Below are 26,326 nucleotides of genomic sequence, written 5' to 3' on the forward strand. Positions count from 1 at the left end.
CATCTGGTTCTATCTTTTTTATTAAAAAATAAAATAAAATTTTATCCCATGAAACAGTAAGTCTCTTTGAATCATTTTGGTTGAATCTTTGGAAGCTACAGCATCCTTTAACCTTCTGGCTGTTACATTTGAGTAGAACCTCGCAAGTTTTTCTGATGCTTGGCTAATAAATTGTATTGCAGTCTTGCATGTGGAAGATGCTAACAGAAAGAAAGAATTGCATTCACTGCAATATTTCAGTAGGATCACTGGTCTGTACAGAGATTTTAGTACAGTGTTGCTACTTCTGTCCCAGAATTTATCAGTTGCTCAGTTTGTTTTAATTCCATGACATTTTTGTAGCTACTTCATAGGGGCAGGGAAAGCTAGGAGTCTTCCCATGCATGGGATTTAATCCTGAAGAACTGAGGTCCATAGTAAAAAGGTGACTGACCTCTAGCAAAATCAGATGAGCATTCCTCCAGATTGTGTGGTGCTAGCTTCTCCAACCAATTTAAATGGAAAATAAATGAGAAAGTGGGTCAGAAACAACAGCCAGGAGTGGGATATGGTGATGTTTTGAGGGTACTCACTGCCATCCCCTCCCTTTCAGTGAGGGAAGAAAGTAGAGAGCATTTACTTTTACTACTCTTCAATAGGACCGTATCACTTCTGTAAGATTTTTGTTCCTGAGTTTTGTGCGTTTAATCAAATGTTTCTTGTTACTTCATTTGTTTTATTGCAGATGAAGTGCTTATGGTGCTTTTTATACTTCCTAGTCTCACAATCCTCTTTCCCTCCCTTTGCTGCCATACCAATGCTAGAGGCCCTCGGGGTCTGATACCCGTTTCATTTTCTCCTGTAGCAATAGAAGCCTTCCATCTCTGCTGTGATGCTTTGCATATGCTGCTGTGTTCCTGCACCTCCCAGCTGCCCCTCCCCAGCTCAGGGGGCTGCACCCCTGGCCACTGCAGCTATCGCAGGGTGTTTGCTGTCAATCTTCTGTTTGGCTTGTTTTCCTTCCCCTGCTGTTGTAGCAGATTTACCACACGGAGGGAAGAGCTTTTTCACTAGGTAGATTATGAAGCAAAGGTCTTGTCTTCAGCAAACGTATTTTGGTTTTAAATTACAATGTCATTGTAATGGAGTCACTCTTAGCTTTCATACATGACTTAGACTTTTGCCTTTGGAAGTAAGGGTAGTACTGCTGCTTTCAGTACTGCATAAAAGCAGGAAAAAAGACTACACTTACTAATTATGTTAGTATAATTGATTGTGGTGTTTGTCTCAGAGAGCATGATTTAGCTATAATTAAATTACACCCTAATGAGAAACGTCTTTAAAATGGCCACTGCCAAAGTAGATGGCTCTCCCTCATTCCCACTGTCCCCCTGTAGCTTCCTCTGTGCCAAATCTGGTGCTCATCTAACTCCATAATTAGCTATTCGGGAAGCTGAAGTGGCAGAAACACTTCCCCCTCAAAACATGCTGTCTGCTACAGTGGTGTCAGGTGGGAATGGATGTACAAGAGTGCAGGAGCAAGCTGTGAGTGGCAGGCATCAGCCTGTCTGTATATAAACTTGTACCCTGCCCTTACATCCATAAATGTAAGAGTATCCTGCAGGATGAACGGTCAGGTAGTCTGGAGCTTCAGGAGAACAGATCTGTTTCAGCCTGAAGAATTCAAAAACAATTGTTTGCTCTTTCCTATGTTTTGACCCTGCTGAATCCCACTGTAATCCTATTTGGCAGGCACTATTTGCCATACTGGCTGTCACTGTTCACCTCCTTACTTTCAATGTGCCCTTGCATAGTTTCCAGGAGTATCTGCTCCATGATCCTGCAGGGCACCAGCGTGAGACTGACTGGCCTGTAGTTCCCCAGGTCTTCCTTTTTGTCCTTTATAAAATGGGGGTTATGTTTCCCTTTTCCAGGCAGTGGGAATTTCACCAGACTGCCATGACTTCTCAGGTATAATGGATAACGGCTTAGCCACTTCATCGACCAGTTCCTTCAGGACCTGCAGGTGCATCTCATCATGTCCCATAGACTTGTGTGCATTCAGATTCCTTAGGTGGTCTCCTGCAGCGGCTGGTTCTTCATTCTCCCGGTCCTTGCCTTTGTCTTCTGTGACTTTGGGCGGTGTGGCTGGAGCACTTGCCAGTGAAGATAGGCAAAAAAGCCATTGTGTACCTCAGCTTTATCCATATCCTGGATAACCAGGTCTCCCATTTCCTTCTGGAGAGGGCCCACATTGTCCCTAGTCTTCCTTTTGTCACCAATGTATCTGTCAAAACTTTTCTTGTTTCCCTTGTCATCCCTGGCCAGATCTAATTCTGTCAGGGCTTTAACTACAGACTGCTGAATTCATGAACATGAGCGAGAATCCAAATACAAGAGAGGTGAGGAATACCAGAAGTTTTACTAATTTTTTGCTAATGCATTGAAAAGAAGTGGAAAGAAGCAAAGTAAATATTTCTATAGTTAAACTAATGACATTTTCCTTTTTGGTGTCAGTTTTTCCTATTGCTATATTGAATGTACCATTTTCCTGTGATTCATGCGGTGAAATATTTAAAGGCTGGAGAAGATCCTCCTCGCATAAGGATCACTGATTATATTACAAATATACCCTAGAAAAATGGACAGTTTGAATCGTGAGAACTGTATGAATCATCTTCATTTATGTAAGACCTGGGGAAAGCACAGGGGCTGGTAACTGCAGTGGGAGCAGTGGCAGCCAGGGGCAGGGTGACATTGGAGCTGAGATACTCCAGGTCTTAAGTGAACAAAGTCCTGGGGAACCTGGTCTGAAGTCAGCACTGACCCTCTCTTTGGACTAGAGACTTCCAAAGTCCCATCCAGCCTGAATGAGACTGATTTAAAATGGCCAGTTCCAAAAAGCATCAACAAAGACTGAGCCAACAGCTTGGTTTTATTCAAAAGTGGGAGTAAGTACATGTCTAAGGTACAAAGGAAAGTTCACTGGCATTTTCCTGATTTTGAGAGGGCTTTTGTTAAAATCTGTATGAATGAGCTGATGAATATTTCTGGAGACAAAGCTGCCTCATGGGGATCCACCTCATGAGAAAAAAAGCAGCTTGAAAACCTGGGTACAGAGGAGAGGGTGGCAGAAATAAACCATGTAACTGCTGAGGAGCACTGCAGCGTTTTGAAAGATGCAAGGACAGAACACAGATATGGTGGGGAGCTATTCCTTCTATAGTGCAGAATCATTATGAAATAAAGCTCTAATGCCAAAAAATGGGGGATGTGAATTAAGCAATTACGGTAACAGCATAAAATGTATCAAAGTCAGTTTATCAGTTTCACTAAGCAGAATTTGGAACGAGCTTAGTGCCCTCTAACAAGTGAACCAGCGGAAGCTTGGACTTGTGATAAAGCCTAGGAAACATGGTAATAGCAATGAACAATGCCCATAAACAAAAGGTTGCTATCTTTTATGTGTCAGTTCCTCAGGAGAATAGGCTTCTAAGATTTGGGAAGATGATAATTCCAAACAGGAACTACAGAGGATCAAAAATAAAGAACGGATTCAGAGCAGCCCTGAGGAGAAGGACTTGTGGGTGTTGGTTAATGAGAAGATCAACATGACCCAGCAGTGTGCGCTCACAGCCCAGAAAACCAGCCGTATCCTGGGCTGCGTCAAAAGAAGTGTGACCAGCAGGTCAAGGGAGGTGATTCTCCCCCTCTGCTCTACATTCATGAGCCCCACACCTAAATACTGCATTGAGCTCAAGCAGGTCCAGAGGAGGCCATGAAGATTATCAGAGGGCTGGAGCACCTCTCCTATGAAGACAGGCTGAGCGAGCTGGGCTTATTCAACCTGGAGAAGAGGAAGCTCCAGGCAGATCTTCTAGCAGCCTTCCAGTGCCTAAAGGGAAGCCACAAGAAATCTGGAGAGGGACTTTTTACGAGGGCATGTAGTCACAGGACAAGGGGGAATGGCTTTAAACTGACAGAGGGGAGATTTAGATCAGATATAAGGAAGAGGTTCTTCCCTGTGAGGGTGGTGAGACACTGGCACAGGTTGCCCAGAGAAGCTGTGTCTGCCCCATCCCTGGCAGTGCTCAAGGCCAGGTTGGACGGGGCTTGGAGCAACCTGCTCCAGAGGAAGGTGTCCCTGCCCATGGCAGGGGGGTTGGAACTAGATGAGCTTTAAGGTCATCAAATCATTCTGTGATTCTAAAAGACAGTCTTGGGTGAAAAACATATATATTTTGACTATTTTCCCACTATAATTATGTTTAAATTACATTATGCGTAAATTATAAAGGGTTTTTTCCTTATACAAGCTATACAGACCATTTATTAGAATAGCAGCATTACTGAACAGCCGAAAATAAAAGGCAAGAGATAAATCAGCAAGTAACTTTGCTGTAAGACGTTCGAGTAAAGAAGAAGTGGGAGCACGAATGTTTGAAAAATACTAAGACTTGTGAGGTTTAAAAAGGGTGAAACTGAGTAAAATTACACGGGGCGGGGAAACATTTCTCCGGGATATCCCTTGGAAAAGCACCAGTGAGGTTCTCGCAGGTAAGCGTAACTTGTAATGGTCCCCGGGCAGCGGGGGGCGCGGCCGCCCCGCCTCAGGAGGGGGGCGAAGAAACGGAACCACCGCTCAAGGCGGTTACACAGCAAAAACCCACCCCGTAAATCCTCACCGGAACCGGGCTGAGCTCGGTTTGAACATCACGGGAGCCAAAAGCCCCGAAGCGACCATGTTTAAGGAACATCCTACTTCCACTTTTAGACGTTTCGCTGTTTCGTGGCCCTCTCGCCTCAGGGGCCGCCATTCTCTCTCCCCCTCGGAGCGGGTTAACCCGGTAACCAGCCCCCACCGCGCCGCCACCTCCCTGCGGGGAAGGGCTCGGCCCGGCCGGGAGCCGCGGGCCGCCGGGGCGGTGCTTCTGCCGCCCCGCCTCCTCAGCGCCGCTGCAGGAAGCCGGAAGCGGCCGGGGCGCTGGGCAGGCAGGGCGAGAGGCGGCTCGGTGCGTGGGGCCGGTGGGCAGGGCAGGGTGGGGGGCGGCCGCGTCGAGCTGAGGTGGACGGCGGCGGCGCGGGGGGAGCCCCGTCTCCTCACCGCCGCCGCGGGGCAGCGGCTCCTTCCGCGCTGCCGCCGGGGTGAGGTGGTTTCGTTTTCCCGGGGCGGCGGTGGGGCCTTCCCGGGCGCTGCCGGCTCCCGAGGAGGGTCGGGGGCGGCGGCGGAGCCCCCCGAGGCAGCGACGGTGCGGGCAGCCCCTGGAGTGGCCCCCGCCGGAGCGGGCCAGGCGGGGACCGGCCTGTGGCTCCGACGGCATGCCTGCGGCTCGTCCCTTGCCCTGGTCTCCATGGCTTTTAGCCCGGCGAATGTCGGCAGGTCGCGACCCGTCAAAATCAGTTTTGTAATTGGAAGGGAGGAGGGAGAGCCAAGCGAAGCGTATGTGTGCCGGTGGTTGGTTTGAAGCGTTCCTGAGATAGTGGTGTCGCCTTCGTGGTTGTAGAAATTGCTAAACTTTTACCTCAGGAAGGAGGCCCTGTTGTGGAGATGAGCTTCTGCGCCGTGCCCTTCGCACCCCTCGGAGTGTGGGGCTGGCGGCTCGCTGAGGCGAGCCTGTGGCCCCCCATAGCTTTGCAGGAGCTGCCGTCACTGACAGAGGCCGAGTCCTCTTCCCCCGTTACGGACTGGAAAGGCCAGGAGCAGTGGTGCTGACCAGCGCTGGAGCCAGGCTTGCCATTTGTTTTGGGGCCTTTGGGAGCATGTGCTGCTTCATGTGGCGTCAAGCAGCACCTTGTATAGCCCAGGGCAGGGTGTTTGGTAATTCAGATACTAGCAGTTGGACTGGAAACTCCTGGGAGGAGATTAGATGCAGGAAACAGGAACTTTGGCGAGAGGAAGCTTCTTTCCTAGGCGTTACGAGAGGGCACACAGGAAGTATAAAACTGTTGTGTTTACCAGACTCTGTGATGCTAACATAACATTTATTCAGAACCTCAGCACCTTGCCTGTCTGCTTTGGTGGCGTATGGGGTCTTGTTTGTAGGCAGAAAGAGCCTTCACTTCATCATCTGCCCCTACTTGCCTGGAGAACTTGCACGTTGCAGCTGTTAACAGGGAAAGTACCTGCTTTGTGTGCTTATCCCACGTGCCTGAGGTAACAGCAAACTTCTTCGTATTAAGTAGAAGCAGTCAGTACTCCTGCTTCAAAGCATAGGGAGTTTAAAATATCACAGTAGCAATGCAGTCTTTTTCTATTACAAGCGCCCCTGCTGATAAATAAAGAAGTGGTAGTATCAGCAGAGCAGGGAAAAAAAAAAACAAACCCAAAAAGCACCCCCCGAACCCTTGCAGTGCTCATGAGTCATGGGGGACAGTAACTCATTCTGGTGGTAGGAGAGAGAACTAGACAAATGTGAGGAGCTTCTGAATCATCTAGGATCAGACTTAAGACCATAAATGAGATTTTAGAAAATAGAAAGTTCAGCATTAAGTCTACTGACAGGACCAAACATACAGATATATATATATGTGTGTATTTTAATATGAAACTTAGTGAATTGATTTAGGAAGGTAATGGAAGACATGAAAAGAAATCTCAGCAAGCTGAGTCGAGTCAGAACCAGCAAAGAGCAGTTCTGAATTAGTCTAAGAAAGGAAATCAAAGGAGGTCTAACACGTTATGTAAGTTATTCAATCAAATTATTATAATTTGAAGACTAAAAGCTGAATGAGACTTTAAAAGTGAAGATTCTGCTAAAATAGTGTAGACTTTATTGTTATTATAAAAATACTAATTTGACCAAAAAAAACCCAAAAGTGTCATAGTGCAACACTGGCTCTGGTTTGGCGCTGGATATATACCCTGGGGTTAATATTGGCATAATTATATCTGTAGTTTTACTAGTGAAAAAAACCAGACCTTGAGAACCCATTAGTGACTTGCTGTTTTGGGTTTTTTTTAAATCCATTGGATACTATTCAAGCTCATCTGTTGCAGACTTGTTTTGGTATCGCCCACTGACCTTCATGCAAATTTAATTAGAAAGTAAGAAGGTAAAGGGAGAGAGCTGTTCTCATGCATCAGAGAGATCATCTCTCTGATCAGAGAGATGATCAGAATGCATCTCAAGCTACATCATCTTTATCACTTCAGGCAACGTAATAATTCAGTCTCTAATGGGCTGCTAAAATTTTTAGCATTTGAATAGACATCGGTGAAGAAACTCTGTGTTTATTTGATCCTTCTGCACGTTTTCTGTCTGCTTAGAAAGGATTCATTATATTTCTGCATCTTGGTATGAGTTTAATGAACGTTGCGCTGAAATACATGACAAAATATGTGTTTACTGGTAATGTGCCAGCTGGCTTGTTACAAGCAGAGTTTTAATCATGAGGAACTTTTTAATTTGGAGATTTTGCAAATGATTTACAGAGTGGTCTGTGCATTATTTCCTCACAGACCTCTTGTTTACCTCTGTGTCAGCATCATAGATAACTCTTTGGCATCTATGGTAATTGCCAGCTGGGAGAAGTTGAATTGTTCTACTATTGCAAATTGTCTTGTCACAGTTACCTGAGCATTGCAGGGGTTTGGGATGTGGTGTTGCAGGTTTATTTGATTCAGATTTGAGGTAGAACCTTTCTTCCCTTCTCTATATTAAGAACTTTATCTAGATTTTAAAAATGATGTTGCTGAATGATACCAAAGTAAGAGTAATGTGAGGTCTTTGCATTGTCATTGCATTCTGTATCCAACTTGTCACTACCTGGATGTTTTGGTACAGCTTTGCAAGAAACTGTACATCTTACATGAGCGAATAGCTGAATGACAGTATGAAATCTGCAGTCACTGTGCATAGAGAAATGTGTTCAAAGTCATGAGAAGATGCCTGTGTCTGTGTCGTGGCATGGGAGCAGCGCAAAGGCGGGTGCTTCAGTGGGTGGCTGGAGCGGGATGAGGGAACAGTGCTGCGGTGGCCGGCCTGCAGCCTCCTCCGCTCTCCTGTGGTGCACGCCATGAGGCTTCTGCTGGTGTCCTCTTGTGCACCAGAGAGCTCTCAGCAAGCGCCAGCCACCACCTTGTAACAACATGCACAGGAAACTGTCATTCTAGTAGTTAGAGGAAGGGCTTCTTCATTTCTTTTGAGTATCAGCTGTTTCTTGTTGGTTAACGCAGGCAGATGCAGGGTCCACTGCCAGGCTGTGAGGAAAGGCTGCTGCTGTAGGACCTTACCCTCGTCCAGTTGCCGTTTTGCTCTTAAGATTCTTTGCCATTTTGCTCTTAAGATCCAGGAAGCTACGTCTTTGGTCTTATAGCCTTTTGCTAGATTTAATGGCAAAATCAGTTTTTTAATTAAATCAAAAAGGAAGGGTATTCACCTGCAGCTCCTGCTGTTTTGACGGGGGGGAATTCTGGCAGTTCTAATGTTATTTTTAATAATTTTAATTTAATCAAACATTTTTTTCCCTCTCTTTTGAATCTGTGAAGTATTCTGAGTATCTGACAGGTTACATGTCAGGAAGGGTGGGCAATCCAGGCTGTCTCTCTAGAAAAGATGTGACATTCCAAATGTGAAAGTTTAGAAATGGGAGAAATGTCCGTTATTTCTTCCAGTAGTAATTGGTGGTCCTAATGAGTAGAAAATACTTGTGTTAACTTGTGACTTTTATCTAGCTCATGTAAAATAGCTTTTTGTAAGTAGCTAGTCCAGTTCCTTTACAGCTGTACTGAAGTGCAACTTCTGGACCCCAAGCAATCTAAGAGATCTGTATATATATCTGCCATCATCTCTGATGTCTGTTCTTTGGCATACATACCCAATAATGGAATTTGATTACAGGTCTTAGTGATTTTCAAAAGACCTTGTGCACGTGGTTTTGACTCTTTCCTATTCTGCTCTCGTGAGACCCCACTTGGAGTACTGTGTGCAGTTCTGGTGTCCTCAACATAAGAAAGACATGGAGCTGATGGAGCAAGTCCAGAGGAGGCCACAAGGACGATAAGAGGGCTGGAGCACCTCCCTTATGAAGACAGGCTGAGAAGGTTGGGGCTGTTCAGCCTGGAGAAGAGAAGGCTGAGTGGAGACCTCATAGCAGCCTTCCAGTATCTGAAGGGGGCCTACAAGGATGCCAGAGGGGGACTCTTCATCAAGGACTGTAGCAATAGGACAAGGGGTAATGGCTTCAAACTTAAACAGAGGAAGTTGAGGTTAGATATAAGGAAGAAGTTCTTTACTGTGAGGGTGGTGAGGCACTGGAATGGGTTACCCAAAGAAGTGGTAAATGCTCCATCCCTGGCGGTGTTCAGGGCCAGGTTGGACAGAGCCTTGGGTGACATGGTCTAGCGTGAGGTGTCCCTGCCCATGGCAGGGGAGTTGGAACTAGATGATCTTAAGGTCCTTTCCAACCCTAACTATTCTATGATTCTGTAGGTTTTGTTACTGTATCATTAAACACCTGTGTACCACAGAAAAGGGATTATAAAGCTTTCACTTTTCCAGTTGATTTTTCAAACAAAGTTTGTGGAGTAAATGCAGAGAGTTGTGTCTGTGGCATTAGTTTGATTGTTGAGCTTGTTTCTCTTTGTTTCATCTTTTATTCCTCTACTTGGTTGTTCTTAATTATTTTTGTATGTTTTTGGAGTTGCGATTGGGTTGGGGTTTTGTTCCTTCCAATTAAAATAAGTCCCTTTCTTGTATTTTATTAAATTATAATTCGATGTATTTAACCTTTTGTTTTTAAGGTGCAAAAGAAAACTGTCTAATCAAAGAGCAAAGATGCAGAGCACTTTGAATTACCTCTGGCTGTTGTCTGACATCCTAGGGCAGGGAGCTACTGCAAATGTTTTCCGGGGCCGACACAAGGTTGGTGAGGAATTGCTAATCTGAGTAACGTGTAAAACTGAATCTTTTTCATGTGTGAGTGGTGTCATGAAATCAACCAAAAAGTATTCAAGATTTAAGCCTAAAACAAATATATCTTTGCTAATATTAATTCTTAGCTTTTAATTGTTAATACTCATCCAATAAATTGAGTTCTATACAGTAACTTCTGAGGATTTGTTTCTAATATTGTACTGTTTGCCCTTGTAAAATATGAAATGTTATTAACTATTCATTCCTGTGTTCTTCGGTTTTATGGAAAAAGTACTCCTCGCTTAAGAATTTAAATAGCAATGAAAGTCTTAATCAGTTTTTATTACATTACATAATATGTTATTTTTTTTCTTTGTTAACTTCTTTTTTCAAAGTTTTTCCCTATTCTTTTAAAACCCTTTTTTTGCGTGATTTTTACGATTTTGGAATATTCTTGATATATTCTTAACATATTATGCTATTGGATGAAGTTGCTGTTAGTCTTTGGCTGTAAGTCAATGCTTCATACATGTCTAGGACACCATTGTCTTGGTGACATGCCATGTAATCAGTACAAAATAGGACATCTTTGAGGAGTTTTGCCATGCGAATGATATACTGATGTGTATGTTGTAACCTGAGAGAGGGGCTAAAATGACCTTACTTGTGTAGGTCATTCTGTTCCTATGAACTTCATGATATGTCTCACAAAATGAAGATAAGCCTAGTTGTGAAAGTAATGTTCTCTTATAGTATTGACAGTCTGTGTGAAATCAGAATAAAGTTATATATAAGCTACAGTGCTTTCTATGTTCCACATTTAACCATGAAGCAACACTAAGGAATAATTTAGTAGTTAATGTGCTTTTCTGGGCGAGTGGATTTCCACACAGAATTATTCCCCTGTAAAGCTTATGTTTTCATGGTTGCACCTCTCATCAGCCTCGCTAATCCGAGTGTGTGACCTGCAACTTGTCAGCGAGAGAAAACTTTTACCTGGGCGAGAGAAAACTTTTATAGTAGTGCATGCAAGTGTGTTGTATAACACACATGGCCTAAGCACAGGAAGGCTTTGTCCATAGCAAGAATCTGTCACCCACATGTCTGCTAATGTATGCTTATTCCTAGGGTGGTTGCAGGGAGGTACTTAGCCCTAAGAGGGACCAGAATTGCACCGTCAGCTGGTGCTGTGGGTGCCTGAGCATGCTGGGGCTTAGTCCCACTTGAGAACTGAAATCTCTGACTGAGCTCATGTCTGTGCTCCCGTCACTTATTATGTGGGTTTGAATTGCTTCAGGATTTTGCATGAGTGGTATGTAGTGCCCGACACTGCCTTCTTTGAGAAAATAAAATACTGCTTTATGAGCATAAAGAGAACAATATAGAAAAAGAGAGCAGTGTTCAACTTCTGAAAGTTGTCTCTTAAGCAAGCCAAGATTCTCAACTGTAGCATGTGTGTGTCTCTTACTGATTGGTGCAAGTGGCCTACCTCTTGCTGAAATTTTATTTTTCAGCTAAGTTTACGGGTCATTCTTACATGTGTCATTCTTAACCCTTCTTTATGCTAACTGTTCTTTGTTTTTAAAAGCACTTGGATTTTGTGGGCTAACATTGAGTTTCCATGCTTCTAATCTATGTTAAACTAAACCAGGATATACGTAATTTTTTTTAGTAGAATCTTAATTTCCACCTTACACAAAATACTATTTTGAACTATTTGTAATCTTGGTATGCTCATATGCACAACAGAGGATCTCAAAATGCTTGGATAATGGCATATGTACGTTTACAAGCTTATGCTTCTGTTTGATTAGTAATTTGTTTGTTTTTAACAGAAAACGGGGGATTTATATGCTGTCAAAGTTTTTAACAGTATAAGTTTCCTTCGTCCTGTGGATGTTCAGATGCGAGAGTTTGAAGTATTGAAGAAACTAAATCATAAGAACATCGTCAAACTGTTTGCCATTGAAGAAGAGGTAATGAATCATAGTTATGATCTGAGGTGCATGGTAGTAACCGCAGTAACTGTCTTTTTGCTTTATCCTTAACTATAGAGGATAAAGTTACATTTTTAAAGAATGGTAACATATATGATGATATAAGTACTCTGCCCCAACCACCACTGGTTTTTGTTTTTCTTTTTTTTTTCACCATTGTTGAAAGAATATGCTTGCACAGGTTATGGTTCTTCAGAGCCATCTTGAGAAGCCGTTATCCTAAGCTTATCTTGAATAAGGATTTTTAAGCTATCTACATGTATTAATATTTAATACATACTGATGGTGGGAGGTGTTTCAGTAATCCTGATAATTTGATGCTTTTGTTTTGCAACCAGCTGAAATAATGACATAGGACATGCAGAACTGTGTGTTAATATGGATTGCAGTAGTTGTGCTGAAATTGAGACTGGTCAGTTGAAATGACCCAGGTACTGAGGTTAGTAAAGAGGAAAGAAGGACAGTTGCTGCTCTCTGCTCTTCTGTGCTGTAGTTTTTCATTTGTCCACCTATCAATCCTGTTGTCAACCCTCTATGTGCCTAGAACTTGAGGCTTTCTTAGATTTTTCCCCCATCTCCAACTTAGAATATATGAAACAATATAAATAAATAACCTACACTCCTTTTGAAGATCTCCAGAATGGGATTTCCTGTCTAGTTATGGATTTTCTTTCATATTTTTTTAACTAAGATCCTATGGTTATATGTAACTTCTGACATTGTTTTCACAATAGTCACAGGCTTCTTTTTTTTTTTTCCCAGACAACGACTAGACACAAAGTACTAGTTATGGAATTTTGTCCATGTGGGAGTTTATACACAGTTTTAGAGGAGCCCTCTAATGCCTTTGGTTTGCCAGAGTCTGAGTTCTTGGTCGTTTTGAGAGATGTGGGTATGTAGACTTTGCTTTTTGCTCTTTGCTCTTTTTTCTAATTTGCTGACTGAAACAAACTCATACCTGTTTTGTTTATCTTGAAATGGCAGGAGATGAGGAATTTGAATGACTGTGAACTAACTAAATGAATTAATATGGTCATGTGGAGTCATGTCTTTTATTTATGTCTAGTTGGTGTAGACAGCTGCATTAAGATGCCATTTCTGTTTAAAGCATTGCTATAATTCTTTGTTTATTTCAAGATTATTTGTCACATGTTGGACTAATGCCCAGTGACAATTAATCTGGAAAAGTAAATTAAAAAATAATGAGGTTTACCTCTTGTCTGCCTCTCATAAAATTTTCCTTTGTTACTTTATGGGAAAGATGTTGCCAAGAGCAAGAGGTACTATAATTTAGCTACTTGAAAGAAAAGAAAGTAAAAATGTTTAGAATATTCTCTGGTCCTGGTCTTTTCATTAATTGAGTGTCCCTTCTCATGCCCATTTCCCAGTGAGAAAGTAAAAACATATGTCTTCATAGCCTCAGTTACAATTCAGTGCTTATGCAGTCTGTGTCAAGATGTATACATCAGTCTGTGTCAAGATGTATACATAAATTCTGTATTATCTGTTTTTTCTTTTTAATGGAAGTGGCTGGGATGAATCATCTCCGGGAGAATGGAATAGTGCACCGTGACATCAAACCAGGCAACATAATGCGTGTTATTGGTGAAGATGGTCAGTCTGTTTACAAACTGACAGACTTCGGTGCTGCAAGAGAACTTGAAGATGATGAACAATTTGTTTCTCTCTATGGCACAGAAGAATATTTAGTAAGCCCATATGATTTCACTTTCTCTTGAAGAACTGTTTGAAGCCCAGGGCGCTTTGTGATGAGAATTGAGTAGGTGAAGGTTGGACTGTTTGGAATTAGTGCTTAAACCTTTGTTTTGTAATTGTTTTTACAACTTTAAACCTTTTTCACCTTGGGTCATGCCAGTTCTTTTGCTGATCTGAGCACGGTAGCCTTTAAATAATTTCCAGGTCCAGCCTCCATTCTTGCCTTGTGTGAGAGGAAGAACAACAGCATTTTAGTTATGAATGTCTTTGCCTTTATCTCTGTAGATATTTTTCAGTTTGTGTTTGAGCTACTTGCATGATGTTAAGTGTTAAGATTCGCTTGACACCTTAGTTAACTGGAGAGAGGCAGGCAGAGAGGCATCAATATAGGCATCTTAGGCCTAATTTTCTTGCTGCCATGTTTTCCCACATGCAGTATTGTAACTGATATTCTCCTCTGCTATGGTTCTTTTTCTAGTTTGGTTTCTCTTGTTTCAAAGTCCTCTGGAGGACTACTGGCTTTCACCTTTTTTTTTTAGTGGTGTTTTATTCTAGTAGTCAGCATTTAACTAAAATTTAATATATTTTTGCAGACCTTTAATAAAAGTGGTTATCATACATGGGAACACTTTTGTGATATCCTGTCAGAATAACTTAAGCGAATTCTTTGATACAACATAACTTTGCTATTTGATTAAAGATCTGAAAGTTTAGAATGACAAATTATCTTGCTGTGAAATGATAATTTGGGGTTTTGTTCTTTATATTGTTCATAAAGCAATTCTAACTTCTTTGTGGTTTTCCTTCTTTTTTTTATCTTTAGCATCCTGATATGTACGAGCGAGCAGTTTTGAGGAAAGAGCATCAGAAAAAGTACGGAGCAACAGTTGATCTGTGGAGCATAGGGGTGACCTTTTACCACGCTGCAACGGGGAGCTTGCCTTTCCGACCCTTTGAAGGACCTCGTAGAAACAAGGAAGTGATGTAGGTAATTTAGAAGAAGAATTTTATCTGTTTGTAAATTAAGTCAGTCCATGAAGTGCTTTTTATCAAAAATCCTACGCACATGTAGTAAACATTAAAATAGTGAAAATATTTAGGGAAAAACATTCTTTAACTTTGTTGTGGTTTAACTTCAGTAGGTAGCTAAGTGTCACACAGCTGCTCGCCCACTCCCCTGCAGTGGGATGGGAGAGAGAACTGGAAGGGTAAAAGTGTGAAAACTCGTGGGTTGAGATAAAGACAGTTTAAGAAGAAAACAAAAGCCACCAAGCAAAAAAAACCCAAACCAACAAATCCAAAATCCCCCACCCCTAAACTGAAAGGAAAACACAACCCAGAAAAACAAATGATGCAAAAAATCCCCAGTTCCTCACCACCAGCCGACTGACGTCCATTCAGTCTCTGACCAACTGCCATCCTGGAAATTCCCCACCCTCAGCTTTTATTGCTGAGCATGATGTCATGTGGTATGAGATATGCCCTTCCTGTGTCTCCTTCCAACTTCTTACCTGCCCTCATCCTACTCACTGGCAGGCAGTGTGAGAAGTAGAAAAGGCCTTGATGCTCTGTAAGCATTGCTCAGCAATGGCTAAAACATCCCTGCCTTATCAACACTGTTTTGCTCAAATCCAAAACACAGCACCGTATGAGCTGCAATGAAGAAAATTAACTCTGTCCCAGCCAAAACCAGTACAAACATTCTGCTTCAACAAGGATTTTACTGTGTTGCACTTTAAAACCTGAATTAAGCATCAGAACTCCCCCAAAATACTGATGTTTTTCCACACATCTTTCTTTCGCCATGGTACTGGGCTGGTCTGTTGCACTGTGGTGTATATCACTTGGATATTCAGGCAAAATTATGGCATTTTGAAACAGATTTTCAGTGCTGCAAATTTTTGTTGTCTTTTAAGTGATTGTCTTCCCAGGCAGTCTTGAAATCATAGAATCATAGAATCATAAGGGTTGGAAAGGACCTTAAGATCATCTAGTTCCAACCCCCCTGCCATGGGCAGGGACACCTTGCCCTAAACCACGTGGTTCAAGGCTCTGTCCAACCTGGCCTTGAACACCGCCAGGGATGGAGCATCCACAACCTCCCTGGGCAACCCATTCCAGTGCTTCACCACCCTCACAGGAAAGAACTTCTTCCTTATATCTAGTCTAAACTTCCCCTGTTTAAGTTTGAACCCATTACCCCTTGTCCTACCACTACAGTCCCTAAGGAAGAGTCCCTCCCCAGCATCCTTGTAGACCCCCTTCAGATACTGGAAGGCTGCTATGAGGTCTCCACGCAGCCTTCTCTTCTCCAGGCTGAACAGCCCCAACTCTCTCAGCCTGTCTTCATCCGGGAGGTGCTCCAGCCCTCTTATCATCCTCGTGGCCCTCCTCTGGACTCGCTCCAACAGCTCCATGTCCTTTTTATGTTGAGGACACCAGAACTGTACACAGTACTCCAAGTGAGGTCTCACGAGAGCAGAGTAGAGGGGCAGGATCACCTCCTTCGACCTGCTGGTCACGCTTCTTTTGATGCAGCCCAGGATACAGTTGGCTTCTGGGCTGTGAGTGCACACTGCCGGCTCATGTTAAGCTTCTCATCAACCAACACCCCCAAGTCCTTTTCTGCAGGGCTGCTCTGAATCTCTTCTCTGCCCAGCCTGTAGCAGTGCCTGGGATTGCCCCAACCCAGGTGTAGGTCCCAGGCCAAGCCTTACACTTGCCTTGGTTAAACTTCATAAGGTTGGCATCGGCCCACGTCACAAGCGTGTCAAGGTCCCTCTGGATGGCATCCCTTCCCTCCAGCGTATCAACCGAAGCACACAGCTTGGTGTCGTCGGCAAACTTGCTGAGGGCGCACTCAATCCCACTGTCCATGTCGCCGACATGAGTGCACTACCCATGAGACTGGCTTCTTTTGAGTGGCATGGTTGTGGACTGTGGCTGAAGATAACAGGAATAGCTCCTGAATGGGAAACTGAAGTTGTGTCTATGATGTGCTGTTTGGAATTTTTTTCTGTTTTGCCTTAGTCTAGTTCTATTTTGTTGTTCTGTGTGTTGCATTTAAAAAATAAAGCAAGGTGGTACTTGGGAACTCTCATAGGCCAATAACATTTCCATCCTGGTACTCTTTGCAAAGCTGACTTCAGTTTTCTTAGTTTAAGGAACTGCCCATCCTGTGATTATCTCACAGGCATTGTTGTTGTATCTGCTTGAGAGATAAGGCAGGAACACGTAGTTTGTATGTGCCTTGTCCTGCAAAAAGAGAAAGCACAGCTGAAATTTTCTATTGCAAAAAGCCTATTGCTCCTGATTTGTTCATGAGAAATTTGAGAAATACTGGCCTGGTCAGTACAAAGTTAGACAATGCCAAATTGTATCCAAATTGCTAGATGTCTCCAAGCTAAAGTAATTTCTCAGAGTCCATCTCCTGTTCTTTCTTTATCCCCAAGTGACTTTGTGTGGCTAAATGTCATCTCTTCTCATGGAACATGTTAGAAGTTGGTAATGTAAATGCCTAATTTGAACAGCCTTGGAAATCTGACTCTAATTAAAACTTGTAAAAAAGAAAAAAATTCAGCTTCCTTCAGAGATTCCTGAAATCTTGCCTAAGTTTTTCCCAAACTTAGGTAGACAAAGCTGTTTCTCCACACAGCCCAAAGTCTTTAATTTTCATTGTTTACTGTTTTAGCACCACTCTCTGTCAGCTTGTAAGTGAAGCTTCCCAGTTATTGCACCACCTACAAATTTAGGCCAACCCATTATTTCTATTATTGATGACCCTTTGAGGATCAGTTACCAGACCTATGTATGTATAAGAGGTAGTAGTTGAAGTCTGTATTATTTTTATAATGTATCACAGGTATAAGATAATCACTGGAAAGCCTTCTGGTGCTATTTCTGGAATACAGAAAGCAGAAAATGGACCAATTGAGTGGAGCTGGGAGATGCCTGTTTCTTGTAGTCTTTCAAAGTAAGTTTGAACTTCTCACAGACTGTTTCAATGCTACTTGATTGGGCTTTTCCAGTTATTCTCTCAGGATTGCATCTTTGGAACAGAGATCTGCTGCAGTTGTTTTCTTTGAACTCTTCCGTAGGTCAGTACACTCTACTTTTAGGTTTTCAAGTGTTTTTTCTTCCTATCCATCCAAGTAGTTTTATCGCTGCTAATTTATGAGCACCTGAGAATCAGGAAAGAGTATGAAGATTCATGCTTCCAAGAATGTGACTTCAGACATTACAAAGATAAGGCAGTAGGAAGGAAATGATAAGAAAAGACAGTTCAGAGACTTGCATTTTTGCCAGGGATTAAAAAAAAAAATCACATCAGCACATTCTAACATCTTCTCATGGTATCTTTTACATTTATTTTTATCATCATATGTTTGCTTCATATGTCATAATCCTCAGTAGGAAGAGCCATGGAAGATCTAAGATCTCAGTAGATCTTAAAAACACCTCCCATAACCCATTTACCCATTTATCTTCCTGAGACTTCCTCAGTACTTTAAAGTTACTGCTCTTTCATGGTAAATGGAGAAAGAAATTGTTCTGTGAACAGACTCTAGAAACAAATGTTTCTGAAAGCCAAATATGGAGATCCATAAGGGGTGTAGGATGAAAGTCTGGTTTATATCAATTCATTAGTTTATAGTGTGCAGAACTTACAATTTATATATATTTTTCATGATAATGCTTATTTGTTTCCTTTTCTTATTCCATATAATTGAAGTACTTGGAATAATAAAGGAAGCAGACTTTTTTTGTTAAACATCTGTTCACAGTAATATTTTCAAGTAATATTTAGACAGTATTTACTGTTATAAGTTTAGTACTACAGTGAGTTTGAGTACAGCATCCACTGATCTCTAATGGGGCTGTCAGTCAAACCATTTTAAAGCAAGCTCCAGTGGCTTATAAGCTCACTGAGAGCCCCATTAGAAGTGTGCATAATGTTAAAACTTTGAAGAGGTCGTTCATGATAACACAGGAGTGGGATCCATAAAGTTTCTTGCAATTCAGATTTACATTCATGAGTCAAATGAAGTGTTGCAATTGGTTACAAGGTGAAAAGATCCAACTACATCCAAATAGTCTTATGTCTCCCTGATGTCCTCTAGGGGTCTGCAAGTACTGCTCACACCTGTCCTTGCAAACATTCTTGAAGCAGACCAGGAAAAATGCTGGGGGTTTGACCAGTTCTTTGCAGAGACGAGTGACATACTGCACCGAATAATAATCCACATCTTTTCACTACAGCAGATGACCTTGCACAAAGTTTATATTCACAGCTATAATACGTAAGTGTTCTTGTTCTCTATTTTCATTACTTCACTCTCATTCAGGCAAATGGTACTGTGAGCTCAAATCACCATTGTTACAAATCCGGTAGCCTTCCTTTGGCAGTTTATCTGAGGGAGCTTGTAATTCTGCTGTGCAATCACAGTGCATAGAAGCCTGTTGATCAAAAATAAAAGTAAAATCACTGAAAGTCAGATCAATTGATCTTAAACTTGGTCTCAATCAATGACACAACACAGACTTAATCCTTGATGTGTTACAATGTGTGTGTTCTTAATGGATGCCAACTCGTGCCACATTTGTATACGTTACTTACTGATAAAGTAGTTTTCCAGAGACTTGTGTTCAGCTCTCACTTTTCTTATCTTGTTCTCAGGAATACAAAATGTGCACATCAATTGTGTCTGACATAAAACTCTCAGAGGGGCTCTGAAGTTGTAGTTGGTACAATTTAGGATCCTAAGTTATATGGAGTTCACTTTATGGTCATTGAGTGCTGATGTTAAAAACTGTAAAGTCTGGTTTACAGTTTGGTACAAAAAACAGTGCCTTTTGTCTGCTGTACTTCAGATAATACAGAGGATGTGTCATTCTGTAATATGTGAACAGTTATTTCATAAAATGTGTAAATACAGTTCTGGCCTTTTTCAGTTTTTCTACTGTGCCATTTTTGTTTTGAAAGAGACCAAATACTATTTTTGCAGAGAAGTCTTGCCTGGAGCTCAAACTGCTATCTGTGCTTTATTTTTTAACATTTATTATTATTGACTTTCCTGATTATTTATATACTAGTTGTAGTATTAAGAAGTGACAGTGTGCTAGTGCTACACAGGAGGCAAATTTGTCCTTCCTGTTTGTGTGCTTAAGGTTTTTCTTTTGTGGGAGGTTTTATTGGTTGGTTGGTTGATTGGTTGGTATTGTGTTGGTTTTGGGAGGAAGAGGTTTGTTATAAATTCTTATGCCTAGTATCCATTGATTGCTGGTAATAAAACACCAGAGTGTCTTTGGTTTTCCTTCTCACTCCTGTTTCGGAGATAATCTGGCTGTCTGTTAGCTTACAGGCTGAATTTAAGGTGTGTGCTTTCTGACATGTAAAACCCCAGACTTTTCTCTTGGAGAAACCATTCATCTCCTTTGAAGAAATGCGTATGCCTGAGAAAACAAAAGTAAGCTTCCTTCCTCTCATCTGGTGCTGCCCAGTCCAGAGCAAGTTTGTTTACACAGACGTGCTATGGTGAAAAATCAGAGGTAGAAAGGGAAGCTTGATATTTTGCAGGAAATAGCATTCATTTTTGTAATAGAGCAAGCTTGGGCAGTTTGCTGCTTTTTTTTCCTGCTTCTAAGTCAAATGCTTTATGTGTCCAACCAGTTCTTAATCAGAAGTAAAAGAGACATTTATTAAAGTAATGCAAAATCTGAATTATTGAACTGTTGCAGTGAGTCTAACTACTCCTGAATATATTGTTTGTATTATAGAGCTGCTATATTTCATGAGTTGGTCTACAAACAGACAAAAATACCATCTCAGAATCAAGAACTGACATATGAAGGTCGGCGTTTAATACTGGAGCCTGGCAGATTGGCACAGCACTTCCCCAGAACAACTGAGGAGAATCCTATCTTTGTAGTAAGCAGGGAACCTGTGAACATTGTCGGATTAATCTATGAAGAAGGTATATGAAAGCCATTTCTCCTTTCTTATCTTCTGTACATAGATTGGGTTATTTAATTATTGTTTTATGGCTGTTACGTCTTAGAAATAGTGCTTGAAAGTTTTCTTTTTTGATACCTGGAGTTCTAAGAATGCAGTTGTGCCTCCTACACCCCCCCTTTTTTTTTCATTCCCCAAAAATGCTGAGTATCTGGCATGTTTGTTCCTAGTGCTGGGAACCTGAACATCTCTGTGTTAAGTGGGGCCTATGGAGTACTGAAATATTTTGAAGCGTGACACTTTTAATAAGTAGAAAGGAAGATTACAGAATGTAATTCAAAGCTGGTTCTTTTGTTCCATTACTCACTAAGTGGAAATTCAAGTTTTGCCCCCCCTCCTTTTTTTTTTTTTTTTTTTAATTTTTATTTTTATTTTTAAATGTCATGAATGTGGTTAGCCTTTCAGTTAATAGAGGAGGTCTTAACAACTTACCTTTCCTTGGAACATAAGGTAATGCCATAACAGAAAAAGAAGAAATTAAGTTTTCGCATTTATCATTGAGAGGCTTATAGAGGGCCCTGTGCCAGACCCCTTTTGTGTAAGAGATGAGCTGGGGGACATGCCTGCACTTGAGAGGTCAGTGTGCTTTTGTCAGTGTGTCCTACATACTGACTGCTCTGGCCAGCTGGCACTCACACAGAGGTGCTGAAGAGTATGGGTAGGTGAGCTGTTTGTGGGAGGATCAACAGGGCCTTTGTATTGTGTCAGAGCTTTCTGAAGGAGTCAGTGAGTGTGAGAACAAAGTCGATTCAGCTGATGGAGCCTACCCTAGATTTTAAAAAGCCATTTGCTGAAGTTCTGCCCTTAAAAGTCTCAATGAAGCTAAACAGCCTTAAGATAAGAGGGAACAGTCTCCCACGCGGGCAAACATAGGGCTGAAGAACAGAAATAAATGGTTGGTTTTCTCAATGGAGAGACATTGCTAGTAGAGACCTACATGAAATCCGTGCTGTGAAGCATGTTCAAAAATGACTCTGGAAAAGGAAGGGAAGGAGTCTGCTGAAGATACCAAGTTACTTAAAGTCTTAAAGGCTGGTTTTAAAGGTGTGCATAAGAACCACATTATATTGAAAGGCTTGGCAGTAACAGATTAGATGAAAATCCATGTAGATACACATAAAAAGAGTGTACAGCATGGGGAGGGGAAACAGTCTGAACTTCTGAAGTCTCTTATAGAAAATAAGAAAATACAGATGTTTCTTTTATGTTTCAGTTTTACTTCCTAAAGTACATCAACGTTATGATTTGGATGGGGATGCCAGTATGGCTAAAGTGAGTAACTATGATTTTAATTTATATATCTGTCTCGTATAATGATACTGAAATAAAAGCTACTTGATTTTCAGATGAATAATGTTAAAAATAGTTTTAATAGGCTAGTGAGGATTCTGATTGGCAAAAGTGTATTTGTTAACAAGGGCTCAAAAAGTATATTAAAGCTATACTTTGTATACAAAATATATATTAAAAAACAAAACAAAACTGAAAACCAGCCTTCTAAATTCGAAGCGCTGTGTTACTGCATAATTCAGTACTTGCAGGGAAAGGAGACAGCCACTTTGGAGTTCTGAAGTTAGCTAGAGGATTCATAACATCCTATTGTGGTGCAAAACTTAATGTAAGAAAGATAACTTTCTTCTTTCTCTCAGTAGAGAGGAGTCTCTAGGACTCTGCAGAAGAGTGGAATTTCTTTTGCCTCTTGCAAATTTTCAGAATCTGCGGGAGACAAGTAGAAGATGCTTCATTCTTTGGTCATTTTTCTAGAACTACTGGATGGATGCATTGCCATGCTTTGACTTTGTGACCACCATTTATGTTGTGTCTATAAAATCCTAGCTGCTGAGAAGCCTTGTGTTCAGGCATGGTAGTCGTGAAAGCATATGTCTCTTTGAATACCAGAAGTCTTTAAAATTAATAAGAAAGTCATCAGTTGACATTAATGAATTAAAGTATTGTAAATTATAATTTCTGAAACTTTTTTCACAATTCTGAATAAATCAGCAAATTTCTAAGTGGAATTAGGTGAATGAAGAGTCCCTAGCCTTAGAATTTAAAAATATGCCATTTTTACAAGTTTCTTTTAATGCATGTGTTTAATTCCTGAACTACTGAAGAAAAATGTAGTTGTGACTTTCCAGAAATGAAAGCAAATCCTAAGAGTAAGTGGTGTCATTTTTGTTTAGAGAGACTTATTTTTATCCCTAACATTGATTAATTGACTTGAAACAATTGTGAAGAGAATGCCAGATTAGTACTAATGTTTGCCTTTTCCACCAGGCAGTAACAGGTATCGTATGTTATGCCTGTAGAGTTGCCAGTTCCTTGCTGCTTTACCAGGAGCTGATGCGAAAAGGAATACGATGGCTAATGTAAGCAACTGATGGAATTTCATTGCACTTATTTCTTTTTTTAAGAAATTGAGATATGCGTTGATAATCAATCCATAATTCTGTGATCTCCCAGCATCTTGGGAAGTTTTCTTTACTCCTTGAATATCAATAGGCTTTCTGATTATTTATCTTTTTTTTTTTCCCTTCTTTCTGTCATTGAGGAAACAAAAGTAATTTTTTCTGACAATAAGTTTTAGGTATTTGCAATTTTGCTTTCTTTTGTGGATAATTTAAGTCTAACCTCTGGTAACATGGAGGTACAATTGGGCAGCTTGCACAGGATAGTTTTACAGGAGGATTATACTAATGCATCTCTAACTGATAGCAATTCTTACTAGCAGTTACTACTGCAGGTGTATTATTGTATTGCTGATTGCTGGCAAGATGGCAGTTGAATTCTTTTGCTACAGACTGTTGCTTCCCATTTTAGTGAAATAATCAAGGATGATTACAATGAAATGGTTCACAAAAAGACAGAGGTTGTCATCAGGCTGGATTTCTGCAACAGAAACATTGAGAAAGCTGAGAAAATGTGAGTAAAAGCACTAAACTGAATGCATTGATTTTCCATTATCATATTTAATGAAAGTGGCATTTTAAGTTATGTTTATTTACAGGGGTTTTGCATATAAAAATAAGTTTGAATAAGCATGGATTTGCTGATGGCATTGACTTAAGCAGATTCAGTATTATGCTTTACTCAGAGCGTTTATTTTGTGGCTTAACCTAATGGGAGCAAATAATTACTATTAAGTAGTAATTGTATGTGTTCTTTTTCTCATTTCTTCTCTGACTCAGCTCATCTGCTGTTGGTGACTTCAGAAGCTATAGTAAAGCCTGGAAAAAGAATTGAGTAGCTTTCCTTTAATTAGTGTTTTAGTGCCTTTGTCACGGAGTTTGCTTGTGTGTGTGTGTACTAAGGATGACTTTTAAATACTGCCCCTTTCACAGTTTTAAGACCTTAGCATTTTCTGCATGGAAGGAGTTATAATGTTGAAATATAACATAGAGCAGCTGAAAAAACCCCAAACCCAACAACAAAAAAACCCCAACCCAACAACCCAACAAAAATAAAAAACTAAAATCCACAAAACAACCCCCCCAAAACCCATCAAAAACCAAAGCTACATTAGGATATCACTAGATCACAGTGATATCAACATCACTGTGGGATACTGCACATAGGGATACCAAAGGTAAACTACACAGGAAACACTACTTCTGTCATTGTTTTAAGTGCCTGGTTATTATGTTACTTTTGTTTATTTTGGTGAATTCAGAGGGCAGAGGTCTGTATTACAGAATCTCACTGTTGTCCATATGGACCCATTTAATTCATTATAGTAAAAAGTTTTTTAGAGCACTTCCTTTAAAACTGGAAAAAAAAAATAGGGAGGAACTGAAGAATTGTTACCTTTTAGAACAGAGAACTTCGAGGTTTCAAAGGAAGCAAATGTTTTCCAGTGGTCAGACTCTTCTGCCCTACCTCTTTCACTCAAGAGCTGTCCGTAGAAGAGATTGCACCATCAAATTCTCCCTCCAAGTTTCAGTTATTCTCCCTCATGATCTTTGTTTCATCTCCAAGTCCCATGCAATGCCCAATTCTCAGTCAAATTCTTCTCCACTTTTAAAGTGTCTTTTCAGTGTCTTGTTCAGTCTTCCCACAAACTAGCATTGGCTCCATCTTTAAAGTGTGTTACTTTTACACAGTCTGATACAAACTCTACATGGGATTCTCCTATGGTATTTGTTTTCCTATTCAACCTACTGCCAGGATCCCCCAAATGCTATCTTGGTCATGGGATTCTCTAAACTTGCTTCCAGGCCGCTCTGAAAATGCGGATGTCCACAAGACGATTGATGCATACATGTTGGAACCATTGCATCTGCAGAGTAGACTTAAGAATAGTCTTAAGCCATGTTAGAGCTGCTGTGCATTGCAAATTGAACATCTTGTATGTAGTAATTGTGGATACCCAAGGATTTGCTGTACGCATGCCAAACGTACAAACTGACACACTTGGGCTCTAAGAGATTTGCTTAAAAACAAATACCCCAAAACAACCAACCAGTGAAATTAGCAAAGTTGATAACTAGCAAGATAACAGGACACCTCTGTAGCCTAGTTACAAATCATCAGGGCTGTAATCCCAACTCTTCTTGAAGCCCGTTTACATTAGATGACATGACTGGTTCTTGTTCACTCTCTATTTGGTTCAAATAGCTTCTTCATGCTTTCTGCCAGGTCCCCATAGAAAAAAAGCCACTGAGAGCTCAGAAGAAACTGCTCTAGGTTCTGATTTGTGACTTTAGTGCATTCAGCAGTATCTCAGAGCAGCAATTTGAAAAAAGCTCACTTGTGAACTGGAGTGGTTCTCATGTGAACAGAAATTTGCTGTGTGTTTGCACATGGTCTTTCAGCCTTTTACAAAGAGGCAGGGTGTTAAGTTTATTTGACTTCAGAAGACTTATATGGAGTTAGCAAAGGTCCTCTTGTTCTCACTTTTTTAAGGCTATGCTTCAAAGCATGACAATGCAAAGCTTTTATTTGAAAAGGTGAATGAAGTATTGAACTTGAGCAAAGTGTGTCTTTTCTGGAAGCAGCTGAGCTGGTTTTGATGGTGTTTTTAAAAACAAAATGTACCTGAGACTCAACAGGAAAAATATTGTCCTGAATGATTTATGTGGCACTTGAGCTATGGTCATACGGAAAGTATCAGTATAAGCAGATGGTGTTACTAACCCAGCCTCAAGGTTTAGGGAACACAACCAACCCAAGGTTTTGGTAACTCAGCCTTTCCAATAAGTTTCCACAGAAAAGCATTTTGGTGCACTGAAGTATTAGTTTGTTGTGTGTCAATGACTAGTTTAGTTTGGTAACCTTTCAAAAATTACTTGATGAGAGGAAATAGCTTTCCACTGCCCGTTGAGTAAAAGTTATGAGAATAGAATAAGGAAGTAAAGAATGAAAGCTTGAAACTTCTTTTTAGCAGTTTGAATGTAGGAAAAAAATCAAGGAATTTATTTTGTAACTAAAATATTTCCATTATCACTGGCCATTTAAGGTTGTCAATGTTTTATGGTTCCTACTTGACACTGTATTTCATATAAAAGGAAAGATAGTTATTGTTACACTAGATTCAAGGAATGTTTTGAGTGTATTCACTGCTTGTTTACTTTTTTTAACTGTGCACTTTTTGTGGTCAGATATGAGAATTTGATGCAGATCAACTTGGAAGCATCAGAAGTGGATGAAATTTCAGAGATACACACAAAACTGTTGCGTGTAAGTATCTTACAAAGCCTGTGTCATTCTCAAAATGATGTTTCTAAAGAAAAAGCCAAATACATGATAACACAGGTTTTTCTGTGAGTAAC

General features: G+C 40.8%; 1 protein-coding gene across 4 annotated transcripts in view; it reads left to right on the top strand.

Moving 5' to 3' along the window:
* Window positions 1–4,947: 4,947 nt before the first annotated feature.
* TBK1 (TANK binding kinase 1) overlaps window positions 4,948–26,326 on the top strand; it is a 29,681-nt gene continuing 8,302 nt past the window's right edge. For 3 of the 4 annotated variants that reach the window (XR_003990536.1, XM_030479308.1, XM_030479312.1), the window contains exons 1-13: window positions 4,948–4,991; window positions 9,722–9,842; window positions 11,669–11,809; window positions 12,593–12,722; window positions 13,358–13,539; window positions 14,370–14,530; window positions 17,409–17,519; window positions 18,667–18,846; window positions 20,324–20,520; window positions 21,772–21,830; window positions 22,836–22,927; window positions 23,379–23,480; window positions 26,156–26,234. Coding sequence is in view for 3 of the 4 variants with exons in the window: in XM_030479308.1 (XP_030335168.1) it covers window positions 9,756–9,842; window positions 11,669–11,809; window positions 12,593–12,722; window positions 13,358–13,539; window positions 14,370–14,530; window positions 17,409–17,519; window positions 18,667–18,846; window positions 20,324–20,520; window positions 21,772–21,830; window positions 22,836–22,927; window positions 23,379–23,480; window positions 26,156–26,234 (1,521 nt within the window). In the remaining variant the exon portion in view is untranslated. Of the gene's footprint in view, window positions 4,992–9,113; window positions 9,154–9,721; window positions 9,843–11,668; window positions 11,810–12,592; window positions 12,723–13,357; window positions 13,540–14,369; window positions 14,531–17,408; window positions 17,520–18,666; window positions 18,847–20,323; window positions 20,521–21,771; window positions 21,831–22,835; window positions 22,928–23,378; window positions 23,481–26,155; window positions 26,235–26,326 lie in introns of those variants that run through there. The other variant, XM_030479309.1, reaches the window with a different exon arrangement.

Source organism: Strigops habroptila, chromosome 3, assembly GCF_004027225.2.
Source record: "Strigops habroptila isolate Jane chromosome 3, bStrHab1.2.pri, whole genome shotgun sequence".
Classification (NCBI taxonomy): domain Eukaryota; kingdom Metazoa; phylum Chordata; class Aves; order Psittaciformes; family Psittacidae; genus Strigops; species Strigops habroptila.